The sequence below is a fragment of the Hemiscyllium ocellatum genome, chromosome 36 (assembly GCF_020745735.1).
Source record: "Hemiscyllium ocellatum isolate sHemOce1 chromosome 36, sHemOce1.pat.X.cur, whole genome shotgun sequence".
Lineage (NCBI taxonomy): Eukaryota > Metazoa > Chordata > Chondrichthyes > Orectolobiformes > Hemiscylliidae > Hemiscyllium > Hemiscyllium ocellatum.
Window position 1 is genome coordinate 40993178 of NC_083436.1, and position 25056 is coordinate 41018233.

Here is a 25056-nt window from a genome sequence, read left to right on the forward strand (position 1 = left end):
ATGATGACCACGAATTGATTGTCAGGGAAAAGCTCATCCAGTTCACTAATGTCCTTCCTTTCAGGAAGGAAATCTACCATCATTACCCGATCTGGTCGACAAGTAACTCCAGGCCCACAGCAACACTTAACTGCCAATTAGGGAAGGGTAATAAATGAGGAACTAGCCAAGGGTGCTCGTACGCTGTGAGATAATAAAACAAAGTCCCATAACTATGGTACCATTGTGGATAATTTTCCTGCACCCTTCCCCGTCTAAGCTGCTACTATTTTTCCTGAAAATGGGATGTCCACAGCTCATAGGAAAGGTTGTATGAATGCAAATCCTTCTTTATATGACTGCAGCGATCCCATAGCATGAGATTGGGTGTCTTGATAAGGAGTGCTGATGCGTATACATCGATTTTCCTGTTCCTCTAATGCTGTCTGACCTGCTGGTTTTTGTCCAGCTCCACATTTTATCGACTCTGAATGATACAAGGCCTTATTCTGGGGCAGAGATCTAAGAAAGCAGGTGATGGTTCTGTCAGAACAAAGGAAATTACTTGAAAAATGACTTCGAAATTATGAATGGTTTTTCTTGCATCTGAGTGGATAATCTCTCACCTCCCAGTTTCCTTGGCTTGACAGACTCTTCAGCTGAATGAGCCAGTTCTCGGTGTTGGGCTCAGCACAGTGGTGCATTGACAAGACCACTGGCCTGGTCAACAGAGCACCAGGAGGGCCACAGCTCACCACCGGGCTCAGCAATGTCTGACTGCCCTCTAGTGACGGCCTATGGATAAAACAGACACAGGTTATGAACAACAATAACACGTAGAATAATAGAAAGCTGAAAATGTGTTGCTGGTTAAAGCACAGCAGGTTAGGCAACATCCAAGGAACAGGAAATTTGACATTTCGGGCATAAGCCCTTCATCAGGCTTATGCCCGAAACGTCAAATTTCCTGTTCCTTGGATGCTGCCTAACCTGCTGTGCTTTAACCAGCAACACATTTTCAGCTGTGATCTCCAGCATCTGCAGACCTCATTTTTTACCCATAGAATAATAGAAACCCAATGGTGGGGAAACAGGCCATTCAGCCCAACTGGTCCACACCGACCCTTCAAAGGGCATCTCACCCAGACCCATCCCCCTACCCACCATTTCCCATAGCTAACCTACCTAGCCTGCACCTCCCTGAACACTATGGGGAATTTAGCATGGCCAATTCACCCTAACCTGCACATCTTTGGACTATGGGAGGAAACCAGAGCACCCAGAGGAAACCCATGCAAGCGCAGGGAGAATGTCCAAACTCCACACAGGCATTTATATAGCACCGATAATGCAGCAAAACACCCAAAAGCACATCATGGACACAGTGTCGAACAGAATTTGATACCAAGCCACACAAGAAGACATTAGCTCAGTAACCAAAAGCAGGGGAGAAGAGGTAGGTTTTGAAGAGCATTGTAAAGGAAGGAAGAGGTGGAGATGCTTAGGGCTGGGGTCTCAGTTGTTGGGTTGAAGCAGGTTAGGTAGAGCTCAGGAGGTGGTAAGGCCATGGATTGACTTGAAAACAAGGGTGAGAATTTGAAAATGGAGGTGTTGCTTGAACTATACCATCAGTATGATCCGTGTGAGAGCAAGGCATCTGGTCAATTTCCAAACATTGTTACTTTGAAGGGTTTTTCTCAAACTGTTTTGCATGTAATGGATCAGAAATTGAGTCAAGTTTTAATTTCCATATGTTCCAATTTCTGGAGAACTGCGTTGACCTTTGATCAGCTATGTGCAATACCTGTGTCAGCTGAATAGATGCAAGTTGATAGAAAGTAGTTGTATACCAGTGTCCCTCATCAGCCTGATCTCCCAACTTAGCCTTGTTACCTCCCCAAGGCCTGAGACCTCTGCATCCCTCCAATTCTGACCTCTTCTGCTACTTCGATTTTAATCCTTCCATTGTCAGCACTCAGGTCCTCACACACTTAGAGCCTTAGCTCTGAAATTTCTTCTCTAAACTCTCCTCTCTCCTCCTTTATGATGTTAACATTGCTGATCACGTCGCTGGATCACCTATCAATGTGTTAGTTCAATATCTACCCTCCTCACTATCCAAAACACAAACATATTTTCCAGGTGAGGCAGCATTTCAATTATAATTCCTTAAATCTAGACATTGTATTCTTGTTCACAACATCACCTCCTTTACATTGGCGAAAGCAAACACAGACTGGGTAACCTCTTTGAGTATAGGGGTTGGGTGTTATGTTTCAGGTTGTATGGGACTTTGGTGAAGCCTCTTCTGGAACACTGCATCCAGTTCTTGTCGCCCTGTTGTAGGAATTATATCATCAAGCTGGAGAGGGTTCAGAAGAGATTTGCCAGGATGTTGCCAGGAATGGAGGGTTTGAGTTATGAGGGGAGGCTGGATAGGCGGGGACTTTTTTGATTGGAGTGTAGGAGGTTGAGGGGTGACATGATAGAGGTTTATAAAAGCATGAGGGGTGTAGACAAGGTGAATGACAACCTGGGATGGGGAATTTCCAGACTCGGGGACACATTTTTAAGGTGAGAGGAGAAAGATTTTAAAAAGCTATGAGGGACTTTTTTTTTACACAGAGGACACTTTGTGTGTGGAATGAACTTCCAGAGAAAATGGGTGATGTGGGAACAGTTACCACATTTAAAAGATATTTAGGTAAGTACATGAATAAGGAATGTCTGGAAGGATAGGGGCCAGGAGCAGGCAGGTGGGACTAATTCAGTTTGGGATTATGGGTGGCATGGACTGGTTGGGCCGAAGGGTCTGTTTCCATGCTGTATGACTCTGTGAATGACCCTGACCTCCTGGTTGCTTTCAGTTTTAAGAAACACTGTGCTCTCATGCTAACATTGTTGTCCTGGACCTGAGGCAATGTTCCAAAGAAGCACAATGCAAGTTCAAGGAACAACATTCCCATTCTCCACTTCGGAACTTTACAGCCTCCAGGACTCAACACTGAATTCTGTACTTTCAGAATCTGACTGCATTACATCTGTATACCATTTTTCTTAAATCCTCCTCTTCTGCACCCTCTCTCTCACCCCACAGCTGTGTTGTGTTTGTGTCCTGTTTATTTTGCTCCTAGTATTTTGCTTACACCTTAACATACGCCCGCACAAACAGAAATTGCTGGAAAGGCTCAGCAGGTCTGGCAGCATCTGTTCAGAACTGATGAAGGGTCACTGGACCTGAAACAATAAAAAAAAGTTACCTCTGCTTTCTCTCCAAGATGCTGCCAGACCTGCTGAGTTTCTGCAGTATTCTCTGTTTTGTTTCTGATTTCCAGCATCTGCAGTTCTTTGTGTTTCCAAATTTAATTTACACTTAATCCAGATGCCTTTTTTTCTCTTGCATTATCAAGCCATGTTTCCTTTATACAGGGCCTCTGCCTCTGTCAGAAGTATAAAAATCTATTTTCCAATACTTTTCAGTTCTGAAGAGGAGTCACCCTCAAAGAGTGTGGTGCTGGAAAAGACTGCCAGTCGGGCAGCATCCAAGGAACGGGAGAATCAACATTTTGGGCATAAGCCCTTCATCAGGAATGAAGGGCTTATGCCCAAAATGTTGATTCTCCTGCTCCTCAGATGCTGCCTGACCGGCTCTGCTTTTCTAGCGCCACACTCTTCGACTCTAATCTCCAGCATCTGCAGTCCTCAGTTTCTCCCTGAAGAGGAGTCGTACAAGACTGAAAACATTAAATGAGGTCTGAACAAGAGTTACATGGGTCTCAAAATATTCACTCTGTTTCTCTCTCCACAGATTCTGCCTTCCAACATTCTCTGTGTATTTTTCAGATTTCCAGCATCCACAAGTTATTTTTGCCTTTATGTCTACTTAAGTAAGTTAGAGTCAAATTCTGTTGGAAAATGCATCTGTGTAGCACCTTTGGACACTTTTATCAGTTTAAAAGGTGTAACATTAATGCAAGTGGGTGTCAGCAGAAATAACTGGAGTTCCCAAACACCACTGCTGGCCTTTGTAAAGATCATTGTCCTGACATACCAGGTGTAAGAGATGGCTGGTATTATCAATCTTAATTCTAGTCCAAGGCAGCTGTGCTGTTGCAGCATGGACTCAAGACCTCGTTATAAAAGTAAGAATACATGAAAGCCGGAGTATATATTTACTCAGTCCAAATCTCCCACCAGTGGCCAATTAGTGAGGCACTAAATTCCGACAGACAGACACAAATGCATACCATTGTGCAACAGTTGTCCTCATGAGTGATTTAGGGAGGGATTGGGGACATGGGAATTAAGAAAACCAAAAACAGCAACGGAAGTATTAATCTGGTTGCTTTTAAACCTGAGCTTGTCAGTACAGCAAGGCAGGTGGCTTAGAATCAGTGACATCTCAATTGTAGATGTTTCAATTAGTTTAGATTCTCTACAGTACATACACAGACCATTTGGCCCAGCAAGTACAGACCAACCCACTGAAGAGAACCCACCCAGACCTATTCTCCATCTATATTTACCCCTGACTAATGCACCTAACACTATGGGCAATTTAGCATGGCCAATTCACCTGACCTGCCCACCTTTGGACTGTGGGAGGAAACTGGAGCACTCAGAGGAAACCCACGCAGACACGGGGAGAATGAGCAAATGCCACACAGTCGCCCGAGGTAGGAATCAAAACCAGAGCCCTGGCGTTATGAGGCAGGAGTGCTAACTATTAAGTCACCGTGCTGCCCTGTTCAAAGGCTCATTTGTCTGTAAGTTTCAGTTGAATGATAAAATAGAGCTTGAAACTTGAAGTACTGATCATGAGCTTAAAGGGAAAGATCTAGCAATGGCTAAATGCTGCAAAGGAAAATCCTGAAGATTACCGAGTGTCTCTCACAGTATTGATTTATTGTTTATTTATTCAAAACAACTTCCACCAGATTGATTCCAGTGATGTTAGCTTGAGATGAGGTGTTTGCCTAACAAACAGAGATGAAACAGCTTCGACCTGTGTTCTCTGGAGTTGAGAAGAATGTGAGGAGATGGAATTGAGGGATAGAAGATGCTAAAGGGGACTGACAAAATCGACATAGAGAGGATATTTCCTGATGTGGGGAAATCGAGAATGAGAGATCATAGTTTTAGGTTAAGGGGTAGTAGATTTAAAACACAGGTGAGGAAGAATGACTTCTCTCAAAGCATCATGCATCTGAATTCGATCCCCCCAGTAGATGCTGGGACCCTGAATAAACTCAAGGAGGAGGTGGACAGATTTTAAATTAGGAACGAGTTGAAGGGTTATGAAGTTGGGGGGCAGGAAGAACAGGACAAGATCAGCCATGATCATATTAAATGGGAGAGCAGGCTCAAGGGGCTGAATGACCTACTCCTGCTCTTAGCTCTTATGTTCCTGCCAGCTAGCAGCTGGTATTTGTGTCAGCCTTTTCTGAGTGAATTTGTCTGGACCCCATTAGTAACATGCATCATGGAAATGTGGCACGATTCACATCATTTTTCTCTCTGAGGCCTCTTCCTATGAGAATGCCAACTCTAGTTGACAAGAATTGTGAGAAATTAACGTTGTTGGCAATGTTGTCATTTATTAACCCACCCCCACCCGCACTCCCGAGCTGGTGAAGGGGAGCTGGCTTCTTGCTGGAGTTACTCTCACTGTATTGTTAGCTCTGGGGATGCAAAACCACCTGTGAGGCGGAGACAAAAGGCAGAACCCTTTTTGATTAATTGACTACATACAGGAAGAATGTGTGATAGAACCGATGAGGTGTGGCATTTTGAACTGAAGAACCCCCAGTTTTTAATTTCAACAATTCTATTGACAAGATTTGCTGAGAAAGCACTTTGATCAGAAAACACTTGATAGTCTATCATAGTGGGTGCTCACTGTAATGGTGCCATGATACTAGCCATGCTGTCAAAATCTATCTTTTCCACAATGTTTCCGAGCTTGATACTTCCTTCTTGGTTTGAAGTGATGGTATTATCCAGCTCAGTTTTGGTCCAGGTGTACTCATAGAGCACTTCTCATTACTAAGCACTTCTTAAATGAACCAATTGGAGACTCTTCAAGTACCACACAAACCAACCAAGGGCCACTGGACAATCGAAACATCTCTAAAAAGGATCCCAGTGAAGAAGGGTCACTGAACCCAAAAATATTAATTCTGCTTTCTGTCCACAGAAACTGCCAGATTTGCTGAGATTCTCCAGCTATTCCTGGAGCTAAAGGATAAGAGGTGGCTCGAAATCTACATGGGTATCAGCATCATCAGAATGAGATTATGAACAAATAAAGAGATTTTTTACTCTGTAAGGGAATCAAGGGTTCTGAGAAAAAGACAGGAAAGTGAAGATTGGGAATTATTAAATCAGCCATGGTCTCTTCAAATAGCAGACTAGACTCAATGGGCCAAATGGCCTAATTTTACTCTTGTAACCATAGAAAGGAGACAAGTCCTGTTATAAATGAATAGGTCATAGTAGTGATCCAATCCAACTCCGGTACTGTATGTTTTTTCAAATTTTTTTTTGCAATTCCTTATCTTCAAAGCTATTTGCGATTAAAGCTATTAGATTTGCACAGCAAGTTTATCAGTCACAGCTTTGATTTCTCAGCTCTGTGGATTTGTATTTCAGTTTTCAGTTTGTTAGCATCACGGAGAGGTCTCCATATTCCGGGAACATGGATAGTGGGCAGGCTTCAGGAATTCGGGAAGTTGAGATCTTCATCACAGAATTCCAAGCCTCCAACTGCTCCTGCAGCGATAGATGTGAACTGAATTGAGAAAATAAACACAAAACCTCATCTAGAAAGAGAGGAAACAAAGTTGGAGGAGACACAGCAAAGAACAGAAAGTGTGGAAAGAAAGGAGAACTTTTTTAAAGCGTTTCTCAGTCCCTGTTCAAGATGGGGACCAGTGGGAACCCTACCTCTACATGATCCGCACCTATACTGTTGCATGTGTGTCTTGCCTTTCAGAGAGTTTACCTTTAAGGACTTGTATGCTGCATGCATACAATGTTGTGACTCTGCCTGGCAATAAATTAGTTTTTGCCTTTGGAGGTGCACACAAAACAAACCAGTTGGCTTGCTACAATGTCTGCCTCAGAATTTATCATGTACTTTACTGTTTAATATTATTAGACCATAGGTACTGCTGTCTCATTTGAGAGAGAGAGCCACTGGTTTAACCCTGAGGATCACCACACCTCAGGGTGAGAGGAGAGGCTGAGAAGGAGAGTTCTTCATGGTAATCTCAGCTGGTGCTGGGAGTTACATCCATAGTGTTGGTGTCACACTGCATCGCAAACCAACCATCCAACTAATCGAGCCAAGTGCCATTACCTCATGTTGTCCTTCCGATGGACTGTTACATACATTTCGTATGCGCGGCCTGGAGGAATGGCTCCCGCTGGCACCAATAAACTTATTCCTAGGATTGACAGAACACACAGTCAAAGCCCTGGACTCTGAAATGGAGGCAAAATTACAATTGACAGTTGGCAACAAAGAAAAAAAGACATGTTCGTTCCATTGCCTGTTTCATCCTTAATCAAAACAATGCAATTGTTGAGCAGGCAAACATTATTCTGTGTTGAACTGAATATCACCACAAATTAACTTGACAAGGACCTTTGGAGGTCTTGCTGATTTATCCTGAGTCTTTGGAATGAATGTCCATTTTGGAACTCATGGTCTTATACAGAATAAAAAGAAACATAGAGATAAATATTTCACAATGAATGGGGATACAGTGAGGGAGTATCGCACAGTCAGGGAGAAACAAGGTTCATAGTTTGAGTCTAGTCTGACTGTTCTTCAGATCTGAAGGGAGTTGGAAAATGGGGTTTTAATATATTTTTGACGGTGGTGGAGGAGGAGCAAAGAGTCTGATGTGATGGAGAGAGAGGTTGAGGGTCTGCAATGTGAAGATGCATGCCATTTATTTGACTTTTGTGCTGGGCTTCCACACCATCTGCCTCTTTGCTCCTCCTCACTCCAAGGTCTCTTTGTTCAGCGACACTCTCTAGGACCTTACCATTAAGTGTATAAGTCCTGCTAAGATTTGCTTTCCCAAAATGCAGCAGCTTTCATTTATTTGAATTAAACTCCATCTGCCACTTCTCAGCCCATTGGCCCATCTGGTCCAGATCCTGTTGTAATCTGAGGTAACCCATATCGCTGTCCACTACACCTCCAATTTTGATGTCATCTGCAAACTTACTAACTGTACCTCTTATGCTCGCATCCAAATCATTTATGTAAATGACAAAAAGTAGAGAGCCCAGGACTGATCCTTGTGGCACTCCACTGGTCACAAGCCTCCAGTCTGAAAAACTACCCTCCACCACCACCCTCTGTCTTTGAGCCAGTTCTGTATCCAAATGGCTAGTTCACCCTTTATTCCATGAGATCTAACCTTGCTAATCAGTCTCCCATGGGGAACCTTGTAGAACACCTTACTGAAGTCCATATAGATCACATTTACTGCTCTGGCCTCATCAGTCTTCTTTGCTACTTCTTCAAAAAGCTCAAACAAGTTTCTGAGACATGATTTCCTACGCACAAAGCCATGTTGACTATCCCAAATCAGTCCTTGCCTTTCCAAATACATGTACATCTTGTCCCTCAGGATTCCCTCCAACAACTTGCCCACCACTGAGGTCAGGCTCACTGGTCTATAGTTCTCTGGCTTGTCCTTACCACCCTTCTTAAACAGTGACACCACCTTTGCCAACCTCCAGTCTTCTGGCACCTCACCTGTGACTATCAATGATACAAATATATCAGCAAGAGGCCCAGCAATCATTTCTCTAGCTTCCCACAGAGTTCTCGGGTACACCTGATCAGGTTTTGGGGATTTATCCAGCTTTAACCGTTTCAAGGCATCCAGCACTTCCTCCTCTGTAATCTGGATATTTTGCAAGATGTCACCATCTACTTTCCTATAGTCTATATCTTCCATACCCTTTTTCACAGTAAATACTGATGCAAAAAATTAATTTAGTATCTCCCCATTTTCTGTGGCTCCACACAAAGGCTGCCTTGCTGATCTTTGAGGGGCCCTATTCTCTCCCTAGTTACCCTTTGGTCCTTAATATATTTATAAAAACCCTTAGGATTCTCCTTAATTCTATTTGCCAACACTACCTCATGTCCCCGTTTTGCCCTCCTGATTTCCCTCTTAAGTATACTCCTACTTTCTTTATCCCAGAGACCATGACTGAGGATTACAATTGGAATTAAGTTTTACTGTCACATATACTCAAGCACAGAAGTACAGGAGTACAATGAAATGTATACAAAGTCGCCACTCACTGGTGCCATCTTAGATACAGAAACCCAGATTTTTAAAAAAGCCATCTAGATTAAAAAAAACATCAAAGAGACAACAACCAAAATTAAAAAGAAAGCAGAAATACAAAAATAATCAGCGCCAAGAAGAAAGAGGGAAGCTTCCAGATCTTATCTCCGTGAGGTAACCTTATCTCTGATCGGTAAGGGGGCCTCCCTGCTAAAGCCTCACATCTCAGTGCCACCTGAGATGTTCCCCAAGTGGAGTAAAGGTAAAGGACCTCCAGACACATCAGGTTTGATGGACATTGTGGCATTTAAAGGAGGTGATGGCCTAGTAGTATGAATGCTGGATTGTTAATCCAGAGGCCCAGGTTATGTCTGGGGACAATAGGTTTTGTAATAGAAACTTACAGAATACTGAATGGCCTGGACAGAGTGGGTGTTGGAAAGATGTTTCCACTGGTATGAGAGACTAGGACCTGAGGGCACAGCCTCAGAGTAAAGGGAAGACCTCTTAGAATGAAGATAAGGAGAAACTTCTTTAGCCAGAGAGTGGGGAATCTCTGCAGTTCACTGCCACAGAAAGCTGTGGAGGCCAGGTCAGTGACTATATTTAAGACGAAGATAGATAGGTTCTTGATTGTCAAGGGGATCAAGGAATACAGGGAGAAAGTGGAAGAATGGGGTTGAGTAACTTATCTGCCGTGATTAAATGACGGAGCAGATTTGATGGGCTGAATGGCATAATTTCTGCTCCAATGTCTAATGGTCTAATGGTTAAAATCCCACTAAGGCAGATAGTGGAATTTGAATTCAATTTTTAAATATCGGGAATTAAAAGTCTAACGTTTGCCATGAATCCATTGTCAGAAAATCCCATCTGGGTTCACTAATGTCATCTGCCATCTTTTCCTGGTCTGGCCTACATGTGACTCCAGACTCTCAGAAATGCGGTTGACTCTGAACTGCCCTCTGGGTAATGAGGGATGGGCAATAAATGCTGGCCGAGTGAGTGACATCCATAGCCCATGAACGAATTAAAGAAAACCCTTGTCTGAAGCTGATTGGTATAGCTGAGCGCTGAACAGTCAACTCATGGTATGTGGTACCTGTGGTCATGTGAATGAGCTCCACACATTTGGGGACATACTCTCACTTTGAAATGTTGCCAAATGAACATTCACCAATCTCAACAAATTAAGAACACATTTCAAATTTTGCAAAACTTTGGGCTACCTGAATTACATTCCCTTTACTCCTTTAGGAAAGGTAGGAAAAGTTACGGAGACTTACCGGAGTTAGGAACAATGAGATGTCCTCCCAGGATGTTGAAACTCCCGAAAGCACTGCAAGATGGATCCTTCTGTGGAGCTGGGCTCTGGTTCTCGGCATTCTGGGCTTGGTTGTCGAGCAGAGACTCTGTGAGCTGTGGGGAGAGCTTTGAAGCCAGCTCCCCCGCTTCAGCCTGAGGTGGGACCCCACACGGGTTATTGTACACCTTAATCTTCAGGTTGGGAAGGGGATCGAGCAATGGCGAGTTGGTCATCGGGATCTTGTCTGAGATATCATGCAAGGCGTACATAGGGCCTCTGTACATGGCAGCAGCAGCTGTGAGGTCTGGTTGCACAGCAAGGAGGTGGGAGTTATCTGCACAAAGAGAGTAAGAGGATAACTGTGGCAATGATAAGAACCACATTTCATCCATTCTAAATAAATTCAGATTTAGTGCATTGTTTTCCTACTGTGATATCATTTCTGAATAGAATCAAAGAAACTCTACAGTGTGGAAGCAGGTCATTGCCCCCTTGATTTGATAAAAGGAAACCTGCTGTGTTACTGACTGATACGTAGGTATTAACTGGTCTACCAGCACTCAATTTTAGCCCATTATAGATCTCTAAAGGACTGAAGGACTGCATTGATCAGGTCCCTTTTTGTCTTCCCTCTCCTCCCTCCTTCCAGTCTGCAGCTCCTAAAAGTGAAAGGAAATTCTCTCCTAATTCCAATTGTTGCTGAAGTACATCAACTCGAGTTTGGCTCAATCTCCTCTTTGTTATCAATGCTGTTAGGAGTCCATTTAACACGAAGTGCTCAGCACCAAGTTGCTAAGAAAGATGGGGACAAAGAGGAAATGTCAATCTAATGCAGGGGGAGGTATTTGATCAATGTGGGACCATAAGACCAAGGAGTGGAAATAGGCCATTTGGTCCATCAGCTCTGCTCCACCATTCAATGAGACTGTGGGTTGATCTGATCATCCTCAGCTCCACTTTCCTGCATTTCCCCCTTACCCTTGATTCCCTTGCTGCTTAACAATCTCTCTATCTCAGCCTTCACTATACTTAATTACCCAGCCTCAACAGCTCTATGCAACAAAGAATTCTGTAGTTTGATTACCACCTGGGAGAAGAAATTCCTTCTTGTTTCTGTCTTAAATGGGTGACCCCTTAGTCTGAGATGATGCCCTCTGGTCCTAGATGTCCCACAAGGAGAGACAACCTTTCCATTTCTATCCTGTCAATTTCCTTATATATTTCAATGAGGGTTGCCTCTCATCCTTTTAAACTCCAGTGAGTATGTTGAGCTCAACATACTCAACCACTACTCATTACAGTCCTGCCATATCTGGTATCAACTGAGTGAACCTTCTCTGGACTGACTCCAATGCTACTGTATCTTTCCTTATATAAAGGGCCCAAAACTGTTCATAGTGCTCCATCTCTGGTCTGCCTAATGCCTTCTATAATTTGAGCAAAACCTCCCTACCTTTTATACTCAATTCCTTTGCAATAAAGGTCAACATTCCATTTGCCTTCCTAATCACACTAAACGTATAATGGCAGATAATACTGAAGGCAAATGCAATGTTGACCTTTATTCGAAAGGGATTTTGGCTTGTTGTAGAAGTTGTTGAAGTGTATAGTGTCCCACACCATGGGCCATTAAAGGTACATTTATGGTGTGGGAAACCAATTGATTGTCAACCTGCCTGGAGTACTTCAATGTTGGATCACACAGAAGCAAAGACTTCACCGTTGTATTGTAGATGTAGGACTGCATAGAGAGATTGAACACACCAACCTTGCCTGGATGTCTTGATGCTCACTGGTTGGAAGCCACCATTCAGAGCTGCCGAATCTCTGATGTCAGAGCTGAAGTCCCGGTGGTTCTTCCGGTAGACAAGCATCACCACGACCAACAGAATGGCAAGGCACACGATCACCGCCACCACCACGGCAACATAGAGAGCCACATCGTCTGATCCCGGAGTGGCTGCGCAGGAAGGAGAAAAGAGGCTGTTGGAATTTTGTAGGCCGTCTCATTCCGGGCAGGCAGTCAGCTCCTTTGGGACGTGATCAGGAACGCTGAGACACACACAGTGGTGTATGCTCTTGTTCCTACCCTCCCCCTCCCCAACAACCATTACCACTTCGTGCTGCTCAGGAAACAGTTAATTAAATAAAACAAAATAATGGCAGAGCGACACAGAGTTTTTGCTGCAATAAACATTTCATTAAAGCATGCGGTTTCACATTCAAACATACACAACCAGGAACAGCAGCAGGCCATTCGACACTTTGAATCTGTTACACCATTCAGTGGCATCGTGGCTGACCATCCAAATCAATATCTTGTTCCCACTTTCTCTCTGTGTCCTTTGATCCCTTTAGCCCTAAGTACCGTATCTAATTCCTCCTTGAAAACATTCAATGCTTTGGCCTCAACTGCTTTCTTGGGGAAGAGAATTCAGCGGTACAGTGGCTCAGTGGTTAGCACTGCTGCCTCACAGTGCCAGGGACCCAGGTTCAATTCCCACCTCAGGCGACTGACTGTGTGGAGTCTGCACGTTTTCCCCGTGTCTGTGCGGATTTGCTCTGGCTTCCTCTCACAGTCACAAAGATGTGCAAGTTAGGTGGATTGGCTGTGCTAAATTACCCATAGCGCTCAGGGATATGGAGGTTAGCACTGTTAGCCATGGGAAATGCAGGGTTTCAGGGACTGGTCTGGGTGTGATGCACTTCGGTGGGTTGGTGTGGACTTGTTGGGCTGAATGGCCTGTTTCCACATTGTCGGGATTCTGTTCTATAATTCCACAGGGACAGCCTAGAATCAGGGGTCACAATCTGAGGGTTTGGGGTAGGCCATTTCAGACTGAGATGAGGAGAAATCTGTTCACCCAGAGAAAAAACATTTCTCCTGATATCCTTAGACTGTGATCCCTGTCATCATCCTTCCTGGTTTCTATGAGATCCACCCCCACCATCCCCACACATCTTCTAAGCTCCACGAATATAGTCATAACGGATTCAGCGTCTCTTCATACATCAGTCCTGCCATCCCAAGAATCAGTCCAGTCATCCTTTGTTCTACTCCCTCTATAGCTAGAATATTCTGCCTCACATAAGGAGATCATACAATTCCTGCATGCTCCCAGTAACCTGTCACCCACCCCATTGCTCATTAAGAATCTAACTCTGCCTGAAAAATATTGAAAGATCTGCTTCTACTTACTTGTGAGGAAAGGATTCCAAAGACTCACTAACCTCTGTGAGAAAAGAAACCTCCTCACTGCTGTCTTCAACAGGTGACCCCATAGTTCTAGCTTCTCCTACAAGAGGAAACATCCTTTCCACATCCACCCAGTCAACTCACCTCAGGATCTTATTTATGTTTCATTTAAATCACCCCTGACTCTTTTAAACACCAGCAGAAAAGCACCTACTCCAGCTATTAGGTGAGGAAATGATGACCATCATCAATTATGGAACCAAGTGAATCCTCTCCTGACTCTTTGTTTACAATGGGATTCTAGACACGAGCACTGCAGATTGCCAACTTCAGAAGAATTTCAGAAACAGTCCATGAGTGAGAGCTGGAATCAGAAATACTTCTTTTCTCTGTTGAGATTTCACTTGTGGAATACTCCCATGGCAAGTTCCAAATTGTACCTTTGGAATTCTTTCATATCACAAAAACTTGCATTTTTTGATTCCTTTAGTGTGGCCATAGACCTTTTAGTGATTGACAGGGGTGTACTTGGATGAAATGTGTCATCGAACAACAGGAGGTGACATGAAGGCAGGAGAAGGAAACCCTTTGGTCAAAAAGGTAGGTTTTAAGGGATCGCCTTCACCATTAAGCTCCTGAAGCCTCTCACCTGTTCGAAGGTCTCACCTGACAGCGAGGTTTATGGGCTGGAGCAATGAGCACCAAGGGGGGAATCGCACTGTTTAAAATCAAGAATGTGAAACAGGCTAAGATTGGAGGAGCATGGGAGAGTTGTAAAAATACCTGTAGAGCTGGGTGAGATTATCGAGAATATAGTGGTGATGCATTTTGTTACCAATCTCACACAAAATGAATTCTTTTCAATTGTGGGGAACCAACACCTACAGTGAAAGTTCAGACCATTTAGCAAGAGCAGTCAGTTCACATATAGACTATTTCCTCACTCGGATAAATTGGATCCATTGGTTTCTGTCAATCTTTGAAATATGTTCCCATCGGATACAGCTTACACTTCTGTTTTACTAAATAGTACCATGACCTTTTAATAAAAAAGCAAAAGCTAACAATATGTTGTCATATCCACATGAAATTCCTGACTTTCCCGGAGACTGGAAGAAAAAAATGAGCAGCGAAAATGTAAAATGGGAGAGGAAGAGATAAAAGTGGGAATGAGAGATGGAAAAGCAGCAAAGGACGGTGGGTAATTAGGAAGGAAAACAAACTGTTTTCCTTATTCTCTTGGGAATTCTCCAGAGAAAGGTTTAAAAGCAATGTACGAATCCTCAACAAGCCACACCCCACAGATCCTTTCCAGGTCATTAATGAGAGGGTTATGTTGCTAACATTACCTGTGATCTCAATGTTTGAGTCCTGGGCTTGACTTGAAAACAAGGCAACTTCAAAATCACAATGCAATTTTAGTCTCTGTAAACTAGCACTGGAAATATAGTAAAGCTCTTGATGTGAGATCAAACTGAAAAGTTAAGTTATCTAACACAAGTAAGTGCTAACATCAGGAGCTGCTGACATCAGAGAATGAGATTTATCAGCTTTCCTTTTTTAAAAAAAATTGATCTTGAGGTGAAATCCATCCATACTAAAGTCACAAATACATTTTGCTTTCTCCTCCAAACGCAAACCTCTTCCATTACTATTTTATAAATCATTCAAGGGTAATGGGCACCGCTGGCTGGACCAACATTTATCACTTATTCCTAACTATCCTTGAGAAAATTAAAAATCACACAACACCAGGTTATAGTCCAACAGGTTTATTTGGAAGTACTAGTTTTCGGAGCGCTGCTCCTTCATCAGGGACCTGACAAAAGAGCAGTGCTCCAAAAGTTAGTATTTTAAAATAAACCTTGGACTATAACCCGGTGTTGTGTGATTTTTAACTTTATCTATCCCAGTCCAACACCGGCACCTCCTCGTCATATCTTTGAGAAGATGGTGAACTGCCTTCTTGAACCAATTCAGTTCTTGGAGTGTAGGTAGATCCACAATGCCTATAGGGAGGGAATTCCAGGATTTTGACCCAGTGACAGTGAAGGAACAGCAATATATTTCCGAGTCAGGATGGTGAGTTGTTTGGAGGGGACTTTGCATGCAGTGGTGTTCCAATGTACAGGTATCTTGTCCTTCTAGATGGAAGCAGTCATGGGTTTGGAAGGGGGTGTGGATATTTACTACAGTAGATGGTACACACTGCTGCCACTGTGCATTTGAGGTATAGATGGAGGAACAAGCATGTGGGCTGCTTTGTCCTGGATGATGTCAATTTTTTTGAGTGTTGAAACAGAGAATCTGGAGAAACTCAGCAAGTCTGGCAGCATCTATGGAAAGAAAGAAGCACAGTTAATGTGTGAGTCTTCTTCAGAGCTCTGTTTCTCTCTCCACAAATATTTCCAGACTTGCTGAGCTTCTCCAGTATTTTCTGTATTTGTTTCTGTTCGCTTAAACTGAGATTCACTGATTTGAGTCACAGTTGTGTAATGATGTGGAAAAGTTTGCAAACTGCCATGAATTCTGAAGTTTCTTTTGATTCCGATAGAACAACATTGGTAAACTCATTCTCCTTGACAATCCACTAGTAGGCCTCAGGCCTCTTAGTGTTTGAAAATACCTACTGCTTGGCACCCAAAGGAAAAAAGCAGTATTCTTTAGAAATGGAAGTACTGGAGCTGACGTTTTCAAGGCAAGATGGACCAGTATGAATCATCCACCAGTTTTATTGATATCTTTTACTTCTTTTTCATCAAAGGTTTTGCACACTCTGCCCCACCCCCCTCACTCACTCTCTTCAACCCCCAAACAACCACCTGTCACCAAACAGGACAAACTCAAAAAAGCAAAGTAGTTAAAGCAAAAGCTCCAGACTGCAAATAAAAATCAAACATTAACACAAACTAAAGAACAAAAAAACAACATAGGAAACAAACTTACAGGAATATCCAAAGTCTGTTCGACCTTTCTGTTCTGTGGAAATTTGATAAAACAAACCTTCAAGAAAATAAGCAAAACAAGAAAAGAAAAACGGATGAAAAAAATTAAAGGTTCATAAACACAAAGTATAAAATGACAATAGGTTAGCCCTTTTGTGGAATCTCTATCAGTGAACACTAAGTGCAGTTGATTGCATTGTGTATATTCCATTAAGGCATAATGACCGGGCTGATTGTATTAGTGTGTGGTAACTCATGTCACATTGGCATCAAACAGTGTGTTCAACTGGGAATCTAGTGGGGGTTTGTTGGGGGCTTGGGGGAGTTGTTTCCAATGTCGATGAGCATTAACATACATAACGACTATTTTAGTTCCTGATATGGCCACATGCTTCCTCTCCCTGGGCAACAAATGGTGTGACGATCCAGACTGATGCTCTCTCTCATCACACTGGCCAGAATTGTGCCCTTGCATCACAGGGTTAAAGACCCTCCATTAAGGATCTCTATTAGCCCAGGCCTGTGGGAATGCTCCCCTGTTAAATTTGCCATCCTTCTAACAGGGTTAAATCCATAATGATATGTCCAGCAGTTAGTGCTGGGGTGAAGGGGAGAAGGATTGGGGGAAATCCTTCCTTAATTCCTTTCAGAAAATATGAAACAAGCTGACATAAAACTTTAGCTTTCTGAATAAAAATACCCGCGAGAAAATGGCCTTCGCTTGGATTACTTGCCCCCCCTGCTGAGGAAACAAAAGGAAAAGTGAAATCTTTGCTGAGACTTTGAGACTGACCTGCGTGACTCTGACAAGAAGTGCAATGAGGTTCAGGAGGAACTGCTTGGTGGAATTGCTGGGTAGGCGATAAATTGTTAATGAGTACATCACCATGCCTTACACCTTTGTACCAGTCCTCACAATGCAGAATTTTGTAGGTTGTTCAGGGAGAGGCAGTGCTGAGTCAGAGAATGAGAGCTCTGCTCATTTCTCAGAGTGTGGGATCAGACAATAAGACTGTGAGACATAGGAGTAAAAGCAGGCCATTCAGTCCATCGAGTCTGCTCTGCCATTCAATGAGATCTGATCTGATAATCCTCAACTCCATTTTACTGCCTTTTCCTCATAATTTTTGATTTCTCTGTCAATTAAAAATCTGTCCATCTCAGCCCTGAATATACTTAATGACCCAGGTCGACAGGCCTCTGTGGTAAAGAGTTTCACAGATTCACTACTCCCGAGAGAAAAAAGATTCTTCCTCCTTACTCTTGAGATTATACCCTCTAGTCTTAAACTCTCTCACAAGGGAAATTTCCTCTTCACATCTACCCTGTCAAGGGCTGAAGTGTTCCTAGAATGCTACAGGGAATCTAACTTTGCATTTTTGGCAGACACACCTGATAGGTTCGGCAGAGGCTTCATCGGCAAATGGATTATACGGAGGTCGATGGGGTATGTGAGTCTGCCCTTGTCCTCTGCAACAGCAATGTAGCTCTTACTGCTCACTTGTTCTATCCCTGAAACCCCGCAATTTTCTTTTCCCTCAGGTGTTTGGCCAATTCCCTTTCGAAATCCAGGAGTAAATCACTGCCACTTCACTCTGGGGCAGTGCATTCTATTGGCTCCAAAAAGTAGCTTTTTTTCATCAAAACAAAAGCAGAAATTACTGAAGAAACTCAGTGGGTCTGGCAGCCTCTGTGGAGAGGGGAACAGAGTTAATGTTTCGAGTCCACTGACCCTTCCTCAGCACTGATCATAGCTGGGAGAAGATGGTATATTGGCTGTTGCCAGGGGGCGGGGTGAGAGGTTGGGGGGTTGAGGGTAAAGGAGTGTGTAATAGAGGGAGACGGAGCCTAGAGGGAGAGAAAGACAGGCAAACAAAAAGATGGATAATGGTGAGCCAGGGAGGAAGCATTTCAGCATTTCCACTGCAAGTTACAGAAGTATTCAAAGTACCTAAGTTCTAATGCTCCTGTCCTATCCTCCAGGACAGAATAACCATGGCTGAGGATTTGTAATCCTCCACACTGTAAATGCCAGAGTAATCCTGAAGTATTGGAAACAACAAGTTGTCTCCTGTCTGGAGATTTGTCCCTCACTGGTATCTTTCTCTCTCTCTCTCTCTCTCTCTGTCTCACACATCCACAGGATGGTAAAGTTAGAGAGCATGATGTGGGTCATACTGATCAGCATTTCAGAAATGAACAATGCCCCCTCACCTGGCAACAGGTAAGATCTGAACCTGTCCTTTTTTGGCTGTGCAATGTTTGACATGTCCTTCGGAGATTTATAAATTTAAATTTAGCTTTCAAAGCCAGGCTGAGGGGGGTTATACAGGATGAAGAACTGCCCTGGTTTCCCGAGTGCCATGGGCATCACTGGATAGATTGCAGTCCTTGGCTGTACCTGGACATGTACAACCTCCACCACATTCCAGGGAAGTTCTTCAGTAGGAGCAGGAGCACTCACCCAGATGTACTTCACCATTGAATTAGATTGGATACTATGAGACATACCTGGACCAGAGGGTGCAGTCTTGGACTCTTTACTGAAGGAGGAATATACTTACTTTGGGAGTAATTCACAGGAGGTTCACTCAGCCCAATCCTTCAGTTAAGGGGGTTTGTCTTATGAGGAAAGGTTGAGTAGTGTGGGCCTGTGCTCATTGGAGTGTAGAAGAATGGGAGGTGACCTCATTGTAACATGTAAGAGTCTTGACAGGATAGCTGCTGTTTCCTCTTGTCAGCTAGGGGGTGTAGTTTCAGACAAAAGGGCTCTGCTATTTAAGGCAAAGTTAGAAATCACACACAACACCAGCTAGCTACCTGATGAAGGAGCAGTGCTCTGAAAGCTAGTGCTTCCAAATAAACCTGTTGGGCTATAACCTGGTGTTGTGTGATTTTTAACTTTGTACACGTTCTCCCCGTGTCTGCGTGGGTTTCCTCCGGGTGCTCCGGTTTCCTCCCACTGTCCAAAGATGTGCGGGTCAGGTGAATTGGCCATGCTAAATTGCCCGTAGTGTTAGGTAAGGGGTAAATGTAGGGGTATGGGTGGGTTGCGCTTCGGCGGGTTGGTGTGGACTTGTTGGGCCGAAGAGCCTGTTTCCACACTGTAAGTCTAATCTAATCTACACCCCAGTCCAACACCAGCTCCTCCAATATCATGGCTATTTAATACAAGCACAACAAGGGATTTATTTTTCTCTCTTAGAGGGTTGTTTGTATTTGAAATTCCCTCCCTCCACCCCCCAGAGGCTAGTGGAGGCTGGGTCATTGAATATATTCAGAGCTGTGTTAGTCAGATTTTTTCATTGACAAGGGAGTCTAGGGTTATGTGAAGGAACAGGCTTGACAATCAGGTGAAGATCGCATCAGATTGACAATAGTCTTACGGAATGATGGAGCAGGCCCTACTCCCTTAGTTTCGACGTTGGCTTTTCTGTATGACAATGCTTGTTTCCTTGAAACAGAAGCTTGTGGGTTACCGTCCCATTCTGGGGTTGCAAAATGTACAATGCAGGCTGACCAGCTCCACCTCCCCTTGCAAAACCAAAGGAGTGCTGTGCTGTCTGCAGAGCTGTTTCTCAGAGGAGTCTTTCACTTGTGTCTCCGCTCACCTCCCAGGGAAAAATAAGTAATTCTGGTGTGGTATTTTTCTCCTTCACTTTGAGAAGGACACTGCTTGTCACTGGCCACCCTGATGTTTCCTTTCTTCCTGGTGGTGGAAATTGAATGAAGATTTATATACCTGTTGGCTTTCACTGTGTCTTACACACACACAACATGGGTGCTGGCGAAAATATAAGCACTACTGAAGTTGGGTGGTAGTGTCGGGGTAAAGTTTAAAAAGAAAAAAAAAGAAAGTTTGGTATGTTGTCAGGGACTCACGTTTGGTATGTTGCAGGGACTCACGTTTGGTATGTTGCCAGGGACTCACGTTTGGTATGTTGCCAGGGACTCACGTTTGGTATGTTGCCTCCCAGGTGCAAGGGTACGTGATGTCGCTGATCGTGTTTTCCGGGTCCTTAAGGGGGAGGGGGAGCAGCCCCAGATCGTGGTCCACGTTGGCACCAACGATATAGGTAGGAAGAAGGGTGAGGATGTAAGGCAGGCTTTCAGGGAGCTAGGTTGGAAGCTCAGAGTTAGAACAAACAGAGTTGTAGTCTCTGGTTTGTTACCCGTGCCACGTGATAGAGAGTCGAGGAACAGGGAGAGAGAGCAGTTAAATGCGTGGCTACAGGGATGGTGCAGGAGGGAGGGATTCCGGTTTCTGGATAACTGGGGTCCTTTCTGGGGAAGGTGGGACCTCTATAAAAAGGATGGTCTACACTTGAACCTGAGGGGCACCAGTATCCTTGGGGGGAGGTTTGCTAGTGCTCTTTGGGAGGGTTTAAACTAACTCCGCGGGGGCATGGGAACCAGGACTGTAGCTTTAGGGTACAGGACCTTGAGTGTAGGGAGGTTAGGAATAATGCAGCGATCTCTAAGGAGGGTGCCTGTAACCAGAAAGGTGGATTGAAGTGTGTATACTTCAATGCCAGAAGTATAAGGAATAAGGTAGGTGAACTTGCAGCGTGGGTTGGTACCTGGGACTTCGATGTTGTGGCCATTACAGAGACGTGGGTAGAACAGGGACAAGAATGGCTGTTGCACGTTCCAGGGTTCAAATGTTTTAGTAGGATCAGACATGGGGGTAAAAAAGGGGGAGGCGTGGCATTACTTGTCAAAGACAGTATCACAGCAGTGGAATGGACGATGGAAGAGGACTTGCCATCTGAGGTAGTTTGGGCTGAGGTTAGAAATAGGAAAGGTGAGGTCACCCTGTTAGGTGTTTTCTACAGGCCTCCTAATAGTCCTAGAGAAGTAGAGGATAATATTGCGAGGATGATTCAGGAAAAGAGTGAAGGTAGCAGGGTGGTTGTTATGGGGGACTTTAACTTCCCAGATATTGACTGGGAGAGCTATAGCTCGAGTTCATTAGATGGGTCGGTGTTTGTACAATGTGTGCAGGAGGGTTTCCTGACACAATATGTCGACAGGCCAACAAGAGGGGAGGCTATATTGGATTTGGTTCTAGGTAATGAACCAGGCCAGGTGTTAGACTTGGAGGTAGGTGAGCACTTCGGGGACAGTGACCACAACTCGGTGACTTTTACTTTAGTGATGGAGAGGGATAATCGTGTGCCGCAGGGCAAGAGCTATAGCTGGGGGCAGGGAAATTATGATGCAGTGAGGCATGACTTAGGATGTGTGGATTGGAAAAACAGGCTTCAAGAGAAGAACACTAATGAGATGTGGGGAGTGTTCAAGGAGCAGCTACTGCGTGTCCTCGATAGGTATGTACCAGTCAGGCATGGTGTAAAGGGCCTTGTGAGGCAGCCGTGGTTTAGTAAGGAATTGGAGTCCCTTGTGAAAGGGAAGAAGGCGGCATATGTAAAGATGAGGCGTGAAGGTTCAGTAGGGGCGATAGAGAGTTATAAGGTAGCCAGGAAGGAGCTAAAGAGGGAGCTAAGAGAAGCGAGAAGGGGACATGAAAAGTCTTTAGCTGGTAGGATTAGGGAAAACCCAAAGGCTTTCTATAGGTATGTCAAGAATAAAAGGATGACTAGGGTAGGTATCGGTCCAGTCAAGGATAGTAGTGGGAAGTTGTGTGTGGAGGCGGAGGAGATTGGAGAGACATTAAATCAGTACTTTTCATCAGTATTCACTCAGGAACAGGACACTGTTGCTGATGTGAATATGGAATCACAAATAATTAGAATGGATGCCCTGGAAATATGCAGGGAAGAGGTTTTGGGAATATTGGAAAGGATGAATATAGATAAGTCTCCTGGGCCTGATGGCATTTACCCCAGGATCCTATGGGAAGCTAGGGAGGAGATAGCAGAGCCATTGGCCTGGATTTTTATGTCGTCGTTGTCAACAGGAATAGTACCAGAGGACTGGAGGATAGCGAATGTGGTCCCATTGTTCAAGAAAGGGAGTAGGGATAGCCCTAGCAACTATAGGCCAGTGAGTCTGACTTCAGTGGTGGGCAAAGTCTTAGAGAGAATGGTAAGGGATAAGATTTATGAACATCTGGGTAGGAATAACGTGATCAGGGATAGCCAGCATGGTTTTGTGAAGGGCAGGTCGTGCCTCACAAACCTTATTGAGTTCTTTGAGAAGGTGACCAAGGAAGTGGATGAGGGTAAAGCAGTAGATGTTGTGTATATGGATTTTAGTAAGGCGTTCGATAAGGTTCCCCATGGTAGGCTAATGCTAAAACTTCGGAGGTATGGCATTGAGGATACATTAGAGGTTTGGATTAGGAATTGGCTGGCTGGAAGGAGACAGAGGGTAGTAGTTGATGGATTATGTTCATCTTGGAGCGCAGTTACTAGCGGTGTACCACAAGGATCTGTTTTGGGACCATTGCTTTTTGTTATCTTTATAAATGATCTAGAGGAAGGACTTGAAAGCTGGGTAAGCAAGTTTGCGGATGACACAAAAGTCGGTGGAGTTGTGGATAGTGAGGAAGGAAGTGGTAGGTTACAGCGGGATATAGATAAGTTGCAGAGCTGGGCGGAAATGTGGCAAATGGAATTCAATGTAGCTAAGTGCGAAGTCGTTCACTTTGGTAGGAATAACAAGATGATGGATTACTGGGCTAATGGTAGGCTACTTGGTAGTGTGGATGAGCAGAGGGATCTTGGTGTCCATGTACACAGATCTCTGAAAGTTGCCACCCAGGTAAATAGTGCTGTGAGGAAGGCATATGGTGTACTGGGCTTTATTGGCAGAGGAATTGAGTTCCGGAGTCCTGAGGTCATGTTGCAGTTGTATAAGACTCTGGTGCGGCCTCATCTGGAGTATTGTGTGCAGTTTTGGTCGCCATACTATAGGAAGGATGTGGAAGCTTTAGAACGAGTGCAGAGGAGGTTTACCAGGATGTTGCCTGGAATGGTAGGAAAATCTTATGAGGAAAGGCTGAGGCACTTGGGGCTGTTCTCATTGGAGAAGAGAAGGTTTAGGGGAGATCTGATAGAAGTGTATAAGATGATTAGGGGTTTAGATAGGGTAGATACTAAGAACCTTTTACCGCTAATGGAGTCAGGTGTTACTAGGGGACATAGCTTTAAATTAAGGGGTGGTAGGTATAGGACAGATGTTAGGGGTAGATTCTTCACACAGCGGGTTGTGAGTTCATGGAATGCCCTGCCCGTATCAGTGGTGAACTCTCCTTCTTTATGGTCATTTAAGCGGGCATTGGATAGGCATTTGGAAGTTATTGGGCTAGTATAGGTTAGGTAGGATTCGGTCGGCGCAACATCGAGGGCCGAAGGGCCTGTACTGCGCTGTATCCTTCTATGTTCTATGTTAAAAACAATAAAAATAAAAAGTGAGTGTCCGAGGTTGTGTCACTCTGGTAACTGACTCTGAATGAGGCAGTGCATAATCAAGGGCTATTCACGTGTAAGCAAAGGGTGACTTGGTGATGGGATACTGACGTTTTTGGAGTTATGTCATTATCATTTACCTTGGTGCTGTTTATGAGAACTTGCATAAATTAGCTGCTGCATTTCCTGCTTTGTAACTGTGATTACATTTCAGAAGCACTCCATTAGTTTGAAAGCTCTTTAAGGACATTCAATGTCTCTGTTGGCACTACACAAATGCAAAGTTTAACTTTTCCCTTTGTTTAACTCTGTCAGGCTTCACATCTGTGATCAGGAGCAGTCTTCCTGTTGTTGCTGATAACAATATTGCCGGGCGGCATGGTGGCACAGTGGTTAGCACTGCTGCCTCACACCACCAGAGACCCGGGTTCAATTCCCGACTCAGGCGACTGACTGTGTGGAGTTTGCACGTTCTCCCCGTGTCTGCGTGGGTTTCCTCCGGGTGCTCCGGTTTCCTCCCACAGTAACAAAGATGTGTGGGTCAGGTGAATTGGCCATGCTATATTGCCCCGTAGTGTTAGGTAAGGGGTAAATGTAGGGGTATGGGTGGGTTGCGCTTCGGCGGGTCGGTGTGGACTTGTTGGGCCGAAGGGCCTGTTTCCACACTGTAAGTAATCTAATCTAATAGCTCTCAGACTAAGTGGAACACTCCTCCCTCTGAGTGCAGCCTGGGTAGCATCAACCCTCAGGCTGACAGTACAGTACCAAGCTGGTCAATTCTTTACCATTGAATCAGGAAATCAAACAGCACAGAATCAGGAGGCCATTTGACCCATCGTACCAATGTCAGCTTTTTGAAAGAATTACCCACGTGGTTCCCCCCTCCACGTGCAATATTCCCCTGGCCCTGCAAATGTCTCATTTTCAAGCACTTTGT

General features: G+C 44.2%; 1 protein-coding gene across 1 annotated transcript in view; it reads right to left on the minus strand.

Moving 5' to 3' along the window:
• LOC132833296 (netrin receptor UNC5C-like) overlaps positions 1-25056 on the minus strand; it is a 149346-nt gene that overhangs the window by 32810 nt on the left and 91480 nt on the right. The window contains exons 8-12 of the mRNA XM_060851461.1: positions 16748-16804; positions 12374-12565; positions 10586-10939; positions 7340-7427; positions 606-774 (exon numbers count right to left, since the gene is read on the minus strand). Of these exons, the coding sequence (XP_060707444.1) occupies positions 606-774; positions 7340-7427; positions 10586-10939; positions 12374-12565; positions 16748-16804 (860 nt within the window). The remainder of the gene's footprint in view (positions 1-605; positions 775-7339; positions 7428-10585; positions 10940-12373; positions 12566-16747; positions 16805-25056) is intronic.